At 49.3% G+C, this 12,785-nt stretch overlaps 1 protein-coding gene across 1 annotated transcript in view; it reads left to right on the top strand.

Moving 5' to 3' along the window:
• Positions 1-1,832: 1,832 nt before the first annotated feature.
• Positions 1,833-12,785, top strand: part of SAMM50 (SAMM50 sorting and assembly machinery component) — a 31,337-nt gene continuing 20,384 nt past the window's right edge. The window contains exons 1-5 of the mRNA XM_019715039.3: positions 1,833-2,032; positions 6,091-6,201; positions 7,364-7,465; positions 10,436-10,523; positions 12,670-12,776. Coding sequence (XP_019570598.1) covers positions 2,012-2,032; positions 6,091-6,201; positions 7,364-7,465; positions 10,436-10,523; positions 12,670-12,776 — 429 coding nt within the window. The 5' untranslated portion in view covers positions 1,833-2,011. The remainder of the gene's footprint in view (positions 2,033-6,090; positions 6,202-7,363; positions 7,466-10,435; positions 10,524-12,669; positions 12,777-12,785) is intronic.

The raw sequence follows: 12,785 nt of genomic DNA, 5'->3' as shown, positions 1-12,785 counted from the left end.
CCCATGTACCCCACCCCCGCATCAAACATGCTTATCCTGTTCTTGCCCCTTTCTGAAGCAGTTCTGGAAGTCCTCTTTCATGAGGGTCTTTAGTCGCTCTGTCATGGCTGCCTCGATGCCCTGAATTGATTCAATACGTTTACCTTTCACGGTCATTTTGACTTTGGGGAAGAGCCAGAAGTCCCACTGTGCCAGATTTGGTGAATAAGGTGGATGAGGACACACCGTAATGTTTTTATTTGACAGAAATTGCCGTACCAGAAGTGATGTGTGACACGGAGCCTTTCCGTTGAGATCAAAATATACGGTGAATGCTGCTGCCGAGTGCCATCCAAAGGGAAGGCAGGATCTTCAATACGGGAAGCGACATTTCAAACCTTAGTAACAGTGTGTGACAAGTTTCAACTTGTTTGGTGCAGTCAGTCGGGTGTGAGCTATGGTTGAGAGAAGGTGTGTTTTAAAGTGTGCTGTAAATCATCCACCATCATGACAACGCTCCATGTCACACTAGTTAGCCTCTGGGATTGGGGAGTGAACCAAACAGAGTGGGCCTTGGGCTGAGCGTGGAGCTGGACAGACGGATAGGTCAACTAGTAAGGAGACTGGCAGGTGCCAACTTCTGCCTCTTTCCAGGCAAGAAGGTGTATGTGGACTTTGAATATTTACCCCAGGGGTCCTGGAGGCTTAGGGTGCTGCTTCCCCCTCCCCCTTAAGTGTGAGGCCTCTGCTGTAGAGCAGAAGCACCTGTGGAACTGCTTAAACTCCCCGTGCCCCCTCCCACCACCAAAAACGGATCCCAGATCAATTAAATCAGAATCCCAAAGGGTGGATCCCAAAGGGCATCAGCCTTTCTTTTGTCCCCCCCCAATATATTTTTCCCCCCATCTGTCCACCCTCCTCCCCTTTGGCAATCATCGGATTGTTCTGTGTCTGTGGTCTGTTCTGTTTTGTTCATTTGTTTTAGGGTGCGGCTATTTAAGTGGAAAGGGTGTCAGGGTCCTTGGGAGGGGCTAAGAGGAAAAGCGAAATCATACTGTTACCAGCAGGGAGTGGAAACATGAGTTGACCTAATACTGACAATCCCGCTTCTCCTTCTCTCTGGCTCATTTCTCTCATTCATTGCACTGATCACAATGTGTAACTATTATTTATTACAGTATATGTTGGGGTCTTGGGGGGGGGGGTGGAAGCTGTTTCCGCCACCCAACTGAAGTCCCATGACTGTCTTGTTCTCCAATGTGAATGGCTGCACCCGAACCTTTGGATGACCCTCACTAATATCGACTGGTAGCAGCTGAATGAATAATGGCCACTTATCCACTGCTCACTGAGTGCCCTGCACTGTGTCACGCGTTTTTACATTCCGTCTCTCATGCATGAGCCCTACTAATCCAACCCAATGAAGTAGAGACGACTATCAATCACCTTCATTTTGCATGAAGAGACTGAGCCCTAAGGAGTTTCAGTGACTTGCAAGGATCCGTGCGGCCAGCAGGAGGGAGGCAGGGCGACAACCGGATTTGGGCAGCTCCAGGCGCTGGGGGACGCAGCCGGGTGTGGGGAGCCGCGGCGCTTCGCGGGAGCGTGGGGACAGGCACAGTAGCCCCCGGGCCGGGATGCCAGGAGGGTTAAGGGAGAGACCCGGGTGAAGTTGTGGCGCACCCACCAACTCCGGACACCTGCTATTAGCAGAGCCGCACGCAGACACAAACACTAAGTGCCAGTAGCTTCGCAGGCGTCACTGGACGCTCTGCGCTTGGGTAGGGTTTCCCGGCGTCCGCGTGAACATCCGGGTTACAGGCTCTGAGAGGACCAATGAGCGAAAGCACAATGAGCAAGGGGGCGGGGCTGAGGCGGGGCATCATGGTCGCCCCCAGTGCGCTGCGTCCGGGTGCTTGTGGGTGATGCCCTGACCGGCCGCTCCGCCACCGCGGACCCGCCCTCTGCCCTCGCCATTCGAGACTGGGTTGGGCCCGCGAAGTTCTGCTAGGCGGCGGTCGGAGAGGGAGCCATGGGGACGGTGCATGCCCGGGTAAGAGGCCCAGCGACCCGCGGGCTGCGTGACCTCTGGGCGGGCGCCGCGGGGAGACGCTCTGGCGGCTGCGCCCGGGGGTCACCTGGCGAGGGGGCTCCGAGGGAGGCGGGGCCCGGAGGCCGGCGTGGAACCGGGCGGGTCGATCCGCCCGCAGCGCCCCCGCGCTGGGCCCGCGAGCCTCGTGCCGGCCAACCAGGCCGCAAAGCCAGGCCGCCACGTTGCGGTCAGCGTGTCCCGCAAACCTCCGAGCGGGGACCCACACTCAGGAGGGTCGTGACTCGCCCAAGGTCACTCAGCGAGGCAGTGGCCCGGAAAGGACTAGCGACCTTTGCGTGGTGCCCTGGAGCAGAGTAACACGTTTTCTGTTCCGTGACTTGACTTCTCTACCCCCAGCCGTTTCGGGCGCCTCCTGTCCTCACCGGCCACCGTCTCCCGTCTGTCTCGCTCGAGCCGCTGCTGGAGTCACTTAGAAGTCTTCCAGCCCAGACCCATCTAGGAGCCCGACTTTTTACCGTCAAAGACAAAGGCACCTCCGATTGCTTTAGCTCCTGCTTTTAAAGTGGAGGCGGTGGTGGTACCTGCTCGCCAGGCTGTTGGAGGATGAGAAGTCAGTGCACTTGTGACTTAATAATAAGTACTTACTTGGGACTCGGCGCCAAGCAACTGCTGGCCAAACTGCCCTCCTTTGTGGTCATCTTAACTGAGGCCAGAGAACGACTGTTTGTCCAAGGTCACCCTGTTAGAGCCTCAGAATGTCCCAAAACTCAGATCTCCTGGGTCCCAGCCCTCAGCGCGACTTTCCTGCTAGAGCGTGGATTCTGTTCACTTGCCCGGCTCAGTTTCCAATAGTTTCCCATCACCTTCCTAACGAGTTTAACACAGGCTTCTCAGCCTGGCATCCGGAATAGGACTTAACTCCCCTTCACAGATGTTTCATTCACGTGAAACACTGTTGCTCTTCTGACACACTTTGGACGTACTGGTGCTCACAGCTCCCTCTTCCATCCCCCACCTGCATCCCCATCATTAGCTATCAGAATGTTCCCGTCTTTTAGACTTCCGTTCAGGTCACTTCTTTAATAAACCTCCTCATCTCCCCTCATTTGGATGTGCTACTAACGTTCTCGACATTGGTCCTCTGGTGCGCTGTTTAAGCTCTGTTTGCATTTTTGTCTTACCCTTTTAGATTCTAAGTTTCTAGATGTTACAGTAGGAACTGCATTTTACGTGGCTTGCATCTCTTGTAGCATCTTGAACAAAGTAAGCATTCATTCATTTATTCAAGTGACATTTACCGATGGGTACCATGTGCCAGGTGCTGTCATAGGTGCTAGGGATACAGAAAAAAAAAAAAGTCTGCTTTTATTGAGCTCCTTTGATGCTAAAATCGCCGCTCCTTTGATTAGTGCACTGACCAAAAAAACTTAATTTGATTTGACCTTTCTGTTCCACTAGCCAGTGCTATGTGAACTTTTTGGTCAAGACTCACAGTAAGAAAACATTTTATGTTTGCTGTCTAGTACCCTCATGCGTATGTGAAACACACATTCTGTGAAACAATATTTGCCATTAACATCTGCTGTTTTTAAAAATTTTCTGTTAGATTCTAGTCTCTATCGCTTTAAGGATACTGTTCAGACTCATTAAATTTATTTCATGTCCTGGCCCTTCAGTTCACTGCCTCGCACAGCGCTTGGCACGTGGTGTTCATTAGAACTTGTCGACTGGCCAGTAGACTGATCTGCTTAAAGGTGAGCGGCTGGATCCAGATGTTTGAATTCGCTTCACCAAATACTCGTCCCATGCCTGATCTCCCAGACGCTGACATGTAAATTCTGTGAGGGTGAGGATCTTATAAGCACTTGTCACATAGTAGGTTCTTAATATTTGGTGAATGAATGAGTATTGGGAAGACAGTTAATTTAGGATGTCAAGCTTCGACGTACCTGTAAAATCATAAAGACATCCTCTCTTAAACTTAAAGCCTGGATTTCAGATTAAAGAATACCAATGGGCCTGGCAGGTCTTCAGTGAATCTTGTTTCATGCTTTGAAATTGTAGGAATCATAATGGAATTTTTTTAGCATAATGGAATGTAAACTTTGTGCCTGGACAAAGCATATTTGCTAAGCATTCGGACGGAATGGAATGATATATGCATATATTCCTAACCACAGTGTATACTATAGTCTGCAGACATAATTGGCACAAATTTAATATACTTATGTGCACTGTGTAAACTTAAATATAGAAAGCATATTCATGAGATGGTGCAGGAAAATGTTACTATTTTAATTTGTTAATGTATTTGCGAAATATAGTAATGATTCCATTTTTAAAACGTTACACAACAAAATTGAAAGGATAATGACATGAAGTAAATGCTTATTCTTTGCCCAGCATTATCGTCCCTTTCTTACTTATGTAAATATCCCACTTCAAGCTCTGTGAGGCAGGGACGTGGCTTGTCTTGTTCACTGCGGCCTTCCCTGCCCTTAGCCCAGTGCTCAGCGTACTGTAGACACTCAGTAACTCTTTATTAAGTAAAAGAGCAAAAGAAACATCATTCACTTACCTATTCCACCAATATTTGAGTACTTGTGACATACCTGGGCAGACAAAAATAAGAAAAAGGAATACTTACAAAGGTTATTAACTTCTAACGTCAAGAGGTGTCCCTGTGAGGGAGGGACTGATTCTGCCTGAAGATGCCAGGGATGGCTCACAGAGGAGGTGACATTTAAGGTGGCTCTTTCAGCCACTTAGGGGGGAAGTTATTCCTGGCAGAGAGAACAGGGTATGCATGAATGTGGACGTGAGAGTCGCGCAGTGGTGGGCACTGAAACGGGTGGCAGACGTGGGCCTTACGGTGGGCGTCTTTGTGTGCCCTGTGAAGGAATTGAGTGGATGTTAACCTGTAGGCGCTTGGGGGGACCTCCAGAGTCTTATCGGCAGGCAGCGGAAAGAGGACATAATGCTGTCAGGTCATTACCTCTCCAGAGAACCAGTGACAGGATGGAGGAGATACTGACAAGAGGCTTTTGAGATTTCTAGGGAAAAGGTGGTCACGGTCCAGAGTCCCCATTGCTTTACATACTGCTGATATCAGGCACGTCTGTGCACTTTGAAAGTGCTTATTTGTAGGGAATTGGTGGAGTAGGGAAGCAGCCACACCCTGGTTAGCACGGTTTTCCCCAAACTTGCCCATTTGTACAGTTACCTGGTGCCACACTAGACATGAATCCTTTCCAGGAGTGTCTGGGAATCCCTGTGGTTAAGCAAGCATAGATACAATGTATAATGTATAACGTATAACATTGTGTGCATATCGTTATACATACTGTTACATTGTTATGTTCCCTGGGAGTACTCAACCAGGTACAGCCTATGGAATCCTTATTCGTCCTGATTCAGAAGATGCTTTAATGCTTTTGAGAGGTTGGTTTAGATTGAAGAAAGGGACCACTTTCTGGCCCATTTTATAAGCATGTGCAGTTCTTCTTGGTGTGTGAAGAAGACTTTCTGAACCAAAACACATCTATCAGGGTCCAGAAAAGTATGTTTTAGTAATTTGGGTTGTCAGTGTAGTTATCCTAGAATGCACCCAATTTTGATTTAAAAAATTAAGCTACTTGCTATAACAACAAGAAAGCAGATGTTTTTTCTTTTCCCTGATAAACGGTTTCATGGCATCTTATTTTTAAATTGTTTTTGTCTTCAAATGGGCTTTACAGAACTGGATTTGCCGTAATCCTCAGTTCATGACAGTTATCATAGGTTCGTTCTTGACCCTTTTGGTTAATTAATTTTCATCTTTGGTTTGATTTATTAATAACACACGGGACACCAAAGAGCTCTCGACCAGCAGAAGACATGTACGTAACAGTAGCTTCCATGTGCACTTGTGCTCCCCCCACCCTGGCCCCGCCTCCACTCAGCAGAGGGAACCACGGTCCTGAGTTTTGTGGGGCACCGTCGAAAGACAGAACTCAAAGGTTTTGGTTTTTTCCATATGTTATAAGTTCATTTATGTGTGGCTCCTCCCTGCCTTTCAGAGTTTGGAGCCTCTTCCAGCCAGTGGGCCTGACTTTGGGGCATTAGGAGAAGAAGCTGAGTTTGTTGAAGTTGAACCTGAGGCTAAACAGGAAATTCTTGAAAACAAAGACGTGAGTATGATGTTGAAGGGTTGGCGCCATTACTGGGAGAAACAGCCGCTTCTGTAAACATCTGGGTGGATGAGAAAGCATTCACCTGTCTCGGTGCCTTCATCACAGAAGAGTTTGTAGCCAGCTACAAACTACTGACTTTTAGAAGAAAAATAGATTCTGGTTTTAGAAAAGGAGTTTTTCCTTGGTGATTATTTATGTGGAAAGTTTAACCAAACACATTTTGTATTTATGTTACTAAAAAAAAACCCAAAAAACCCAAAGTATTTCAAAGAAACGCAAATATGTTTCAGTTTATACTCTTTTCCTCCTTCCTGGCTCCCAGAAAAAAGACCTGGGGTCTTGAATGAAACTTTTCCTAAACTTTGTTGCTTTTGAAATTAAGTGCAGTTGAAGGAAGAAATGTGAGCACATTTTCATGAATTCTTAAATTAAGATCGTCTTAGTGCAGGTAAGTTATAACTTTCCCAAACACTCCCTAGGATCTCTGCTTTATTTTTCTGTCACCCGGTGCTGTCTGCTGTACTATACACATTGCCTGTTTCTCCCGCCTTGAGAACATAAGCTCCCTGAGGCAGGAGTTTATGTCTTGTCCTGTTACACCCTTCACTGTTTAGAACAATACCTGGCTCACAGGTAACCCGTGCATTTCTTGTGAACAAATGAAACATTGACTGCGCGCTCACTGTGCTGCGCGCTTTCATGAAAATGGTGGTGCGGGAGAAGCAGCTCGCCTCCTGACCAGTGTACCTGCCAGTGAGGAGAAGCCCTGAGTCCGCGCTTATCATGCTGTGTTGAATCCCCACAAGCTCTCTCGTTATGAAGCGGGGTTACAGTCAGCAGCCCCCAGGGGCCAGTGCTCAGGGAGCACGTGGGAAGGACACACAGGGGACCTGCAGGGGTTAGCACTGACGGCCCTCAGACATCTCGCTATGGAGACCCCGTTCACAGGAAATACAGGCCTCGCAAAGGGTAGGTTCAAGGCACCATTTATTTGGAAGGGTGTGAAAAGTAAATAGAGTAAAGTCTGGGATTCAGAAATGTGGATCATTAAACTTGAAAAAACACCCTTGATACTGATTTCAGACCTTTGTCTTTAGGCTGGATGCCTGGTCTCTTGTCCTGTGTCATACGTAACAGGCTGTCCTCTTGTCACATCCAGGTGGTTGTCCAGCATGTTCATTTTGATGGACTCGGAAGGACTAAAGATGACATCATCATGTATGAGATTGGAGACGTTTTTAAGGCTAAAAACCTTATTGAGGCAAGTATTCTCTCCGCTTGGCATCCTTTCCGTCCCCTCCTGAAGATGCGTGACTCTCCTGCGTCCTCTCGCCGCTGAGCGCCCTTCCCCAGCCTCCCTGCTGAGGACCTCGCCTCCTCCCCTGGAGGGAGCCTTGGCCTCCCACGCTGAACCCGTCCGTGCCCCGTGTGCCTCCCACACACTTGTGTATGTCTGCATTCGCCCTTATCCCGGAGAAGGGGTGTCTGTCTTTTCTAGGGCTGGTTCAGCCCCGTGCTCGTCACACCCGTCCCAGCCTTGGAGTGTGGGCTGCCGGGGCTGGGCGCTGACTCCTCCCCAGGGACCCTGCTTGGCACGCTTTCTCCATGGCGCTCCCGACCTGGTGGGTGGCACTCTGTGGTCACACACACCCCCCCCCCCAGCTGTCCCCTCGAGCCCTTGCTTTCCTGGGTTGCATCTACCTCCTCTCCTCTGGGGGTTCCTCTGACCTTGGACGCATTTACATGCTGGGGCAGGGTCACCAACACCTTCCTCGTGGCCACGCCCAGTGGCTCCTCTCAGTTACTTGACAGTGTTGGGCCATTCCCACTTTAAAAACTAGGTGTTTTGTTTTTTAAAGATTAAAATAATACAGGGGGTGCCCAAGAAATGTATCCAAGTGGACACTTTGGTCAACGTTTACTTAAGCAGTAATTCTCCGTCATCAGAAGTGTCTGGACGCTGACGGTGACCACTCTGAGCACCTCTTGTAATTGCAGAAGTCAAATGTGACTTGTATTCATCTTTTGTTATCGGTATATATTGAGTATTACAATTTTAATACAGTTTTCCTTTCTTAAAATGCATATATGTTTTCTTGGCGCCCTCTGTATATCAGCATAGTTTAAAACCAGTGTAAAGCAATGTAATGGTGCAGAGGGCATGGAAATGAAATGTAGGCGAGCCCTCACCGCCGTGCCCAGGCCCGCCCTCCAGAGGTCACCACGGCTGGGGGTTTTCCTGCATCTTTCCAGCGGTGTCTGCACGCAGGGAGCCTTTGACCAGGGTCCCAGGTGTGGTGTACGTGTCTGCACGTTCCATAGGGGACATCGTTAATTATCATGGAGATCTTTTCACATCACCACGCACCAGCGGCGAGGTATCTCTGTGTGTGCACTTCGCATCGCTAATTGTGAAGTTTGCAATCGATGAACATATAAATTAACTGAGTGTTTTGTTCTGGTGAACAGTGCCGCAGTAAACCTTTTTGTGTATGTGTGACAGTGTGTCTGCAGGAGCCATCCCTGAGTGGAATTTCTGGGACGGGTGTGTGCTGTACAGTCTGAACATATGCGGCCGTACTGCCCCCCAGAGCTCACACCCGTCCACACCCCGACCAGCAGTATGTGAGAGGGTCTGATTTTCAACATTGAGTGTTATCACACTTGCCCAAAAAAAGCCAAACACTCAAAAAAAAACCACACACTTAGAAAAATAAATGAATAAAAATGCTTGTCAACCTGTTAGGTGAAAAATACCCCCTCACTGTTTTAACTTGCCCTTTTTAATTATGAATGAGATGTAGCACCTTTTCTGTATCTCTTGGCCATTCGTATTTCTCTTTTGTGAATTACCTGTTAGTGTCCTCTGTCCTCCATTGGATTGATGGGCTTTTGCTAATTTATAAGAGCTCCTTGCATATTAAAAAAAATGACACCTGTCACTGAGGTCGAATATATTTTCTTGTGTTGTGGTCTTTGGGATTTTTCATATCCTCCCTCTTTCTTGACATTCCCCTTCCCTTGGTTCCCATGAATCCCACTCTCTCCCGTGCTGCTTCCCAGCTCTCACCACATTCCTTTTAGGCCTCATGGTCAGCTGCTTCTTCCTGTGACCACCGTTAAGTGCTGCTTTTCCCTGAGGAGCAGTCTCCTGGGCGGTCTCATCCACACTCCTGGTTTCAGCTGCAGCCTCCGTATTGAGGGCTGCCCAGCCTCTGGTTGAGCTTTATCCCTGAATGTGCAACTGCCCACCGAGCATTTCTGCGTGGAGTTGCCACAAACCTCTCCAACCTTACGTGGCTGAAAACTAAACTCAGCTCATCGTGTCTTCCCACACACCCCCTGCCTGTCCTACCGTCTCTGTCTCTGACTCCTCGAATGGCACCAAGAAGTGCTAAGCCCAGAGCTGAAAGTTTTCACAGCCCCCTCTCTCCTCTCATGTCCTCTGTCCAATCAGTGACTGTCCTAGGCTCCCGCCCGTGAAATGTGCATAGAGCCTGTCCTCCCTCCAACTCTGGGACCTGTGCTTCACCAGCCTCCCTCCCTGCTCCCAGGTCTGCTTCCCCCCTGTGTCCCGCTGTCTCCAGGTGTCTCCTTCCTCCGTGTCCATCTACATGTATCCTAAGGAAATTCCGTCCTGTGTCTCCCCTGCTGAGAACTCTACTCCCCTTTTTCCTGCAGGACGAAGTCTCAACTTTGCTTATCAAACAACGTCCTTTCCCAGGCTACCTTTCGTCCCTACCTTCTACTTCCACTTTTCCCTCCAGCAGGAAGGACTCTTGGCAGCAGAGAGGACTGCCATTGACATTGAAAAGGGAAATAAAGCAGAACAGTGGTTAGAAAATTCAGACAACTTAAAAAAGGCACACGTGCGCGCACACACGGACGGCTGCTTTGACCAGACAGAACCATTATTAACTAGGTCGTGGTTGCCATTCCCTTCCTGGAAAACCCGCCAGGTTGTGTGCATTTTAATTCTTTTTGTTTGTTTATACAAAAGGGGTTATACTACGCAGTCTGCCTTCTGCCCTTGGCTTGGTTCTGCACTTCTGAACAGGATTTTTATTGCTCCCTGACGTGCTTTGTCCCTTCTTTCATATGCCTGGTCTTAGTGGCCCTCTTCTCACTGACCAGCGAGCGCCAGGTGGGAAACCGCCAGCCTGGCTGCACAGCCACTGTTCATGCGCTGTATCTCAGAGGAACACATCCTCTCTCTCTCTCTCTCTCCTAGGTAATGCGGAAATCTCATGAAGCCCGTGAAAAACTGCTTCGTCTGGGAATATTTAGACAAGTGGATGTTTTGATTGATACATGTCAAGGTACACGATGTGGTGTAGTGTCTCTGTGAGGTCCCATTCCATGCATCCGCCAGGATCACAAAAGCCATTAGTGTGGCCAAGCATAGATAGCCCTGGAGGTTGATCAAACAGACAAGGCTTGGTCGTTAGCAGTGTCAGGGGAGTAACTGGATTTGTGTGTCAGGCGAGCGGGGATGGGTAAGGTACTAGGTGTCTGAGAGGGAGCCGGGCATCATTCGGGATTGCCCAGCAGGCGTCCGAATAGGCTCCTGCAGACTCCAGCCCACTGTTTGCTTTGGGAAGCGGGCGCCAGGAATCAGAATTCAGTTTTTGTTTGTGTTTATTCGCTTGTTTGCTGTGGGACACCATCTGGGGCTGGCGTCGTAGCTCTGTCCTTGAGGTCACCTGGGCTGGTGTGATTTTCCCATGGTGTTCTGTCATTTCATCATCCCTAGGGTCACGTGGGTCCTCTGGTGTCTGAACACCATTCCAGCGCCCACATTTCTCATTCCAGCATCAGGAAGGAGGGAAAGCGGGTGAAGGGCACACCCCTCCCTTTAAGCACCTGCCCCAGGTGTCGCACGTAGCGCTTCCCTCCATCCCACTGGCCAGGACTTACTCACGAGGCCACACCTAGTGCAGGAGAGGCTGGGAAATAAAGTCTGACTTCCACCCAGCTAAGACTTACAGATTCACTTCGGATTAGAGCGGTGGTTCTCCAAGTGTGGCCTCTGCCCAGCAGCACGGCTCCCACCTGGGAACTTGGTAGAAATGCACGTTCACCCGAAGCAGAAACTGGGGTGGGGCCAGCAATCCGTGGATACGTAACAAGGCCCCAGGTGACCACTGGACTAAGTGGGGAGAAGAGACGTGGGAGACAGTTAGCTGTTTTTGCACCATCGTTTGTGGTCGTGATGGTCATACTGGTGCTATGCTCTGCATAAGGGCTTATGTCCTGATCCTGCTGAATCGTCACAAAATCCTGGTCAAGCCCCACTATTATTGTTTCAGAAAGAATTATTTTATGCTAAGAACACAAGCTAAGAGAGGCTTAATAACTTGCCCCAGGTCAAACGAGTGACACGTGACCTTGCCGGCTCTGCAGGACTTTTCATGGTGGCACATCTTCTCGGTGGCATTTAGTGCTCCTGTCTGTTGTAAATGTGGCATGTGTGTGGGCAGCTGGTCCACCTTGGGCAGCCTTCTCCACCTGGGAATTACCGGGGACTTTTGGAAAATGGTTTGGGGCAGTCTGACTATTCTGTACAATTCCCTAGTGGTGGGGCCCCGACTGTATCCACTTGTCAAACCCTAGAATGTCCAGCACCAAGGGTGAACCCCACTGCAAACCGCACGTGAGTTCATGGCAGCGTCTCCCTGTCAGTTCCTCAGTCGAAATAAACGTTACACCCCGCTAGTGCCAGTTGTTAGTAAGCGGGGAATGTGTGTGAGGAGGTAGGAAGGGGTACCTGGGGACTCTGTACTCTGTGCTCAGTTTTTCTATAAATCTAAAGCCGCTCTAAACAATAAGGTCTATTTAAATAAATAAATAAGTAAATAAAATGGTGCCGAGACTGCACCCTGACCAGTGGAGTCAGTATCTGGAAGCTTGATGGCTCTTTTCCATCCAGGGGCAGGATGAGCTCCTTCCTTCCTGTGAGACGCCCCCAGGGCCCTGGGTAGGTCACGGGGCAGCTGCATGCAGTTCAGACACTAATCCCGCATGCACCGCACCCCTCGCTTGAGGGGGGACAAAAATAATCCCCTCTTACCCGTGGATCGCATGTGTTGCTTCTCTTTCGGGGCGACTAGAATCCCTCTTGTCACACACATTCCACATGTTCATGTCCGAGGCTTTTCAGGTCCCTCCCTCACAGGAGAACAAATGCCTTCAGCAAATAATGTGACTGGTGCTGCCAGACTTACCTCCCTGTGGCAAAATGTCACTGTTTTTTAATATCTTCTACCGCAGAAGCCAGACACGGGTTTTTTGGTGCAGAGGTGTATTGTGATTTTGTGTAGCAGTTCTGGAACTTTCAAACAGAGGGTGCGATTCCAAATATAAACCAAGCCTTCAGACGGCTTCTTTGTCTTTCTCAACAGTAGGACCTACCATACGACTCCCTCTCCTGGTTGGCTTATCCTTGAATGTGTTTTACTCACCCAGGTGATGACGCGCTTCCTAACGGGCTGGACGTTACCTTTGAAGTAACTGAGCTGAGGCGACTGACGGGCAGTTACAACACCATGGTCGGGAACAACGAGGGCAGCATGGTAAGACTC

Source organism: Rhinolophus sinicus, chromosome 1 (genome assembly GCF_057876585.1).
Source record: "Rhinolophus sinicus isolate RSI-liver-muscle chromosome 1, RSI-T2T, whole genome shotgun sequence".
NCBI classification, from domain to species: domain Eukaryota; kingdom Metazoa; phylum Chordata; class Mammalia; order Chiroptera; family Rhinolophidae; genus Rhinolophus; species Rhinolophus sinicus.
This window is presented reverse-complemented; position numbering and strand designations above follow the sequence as displayed.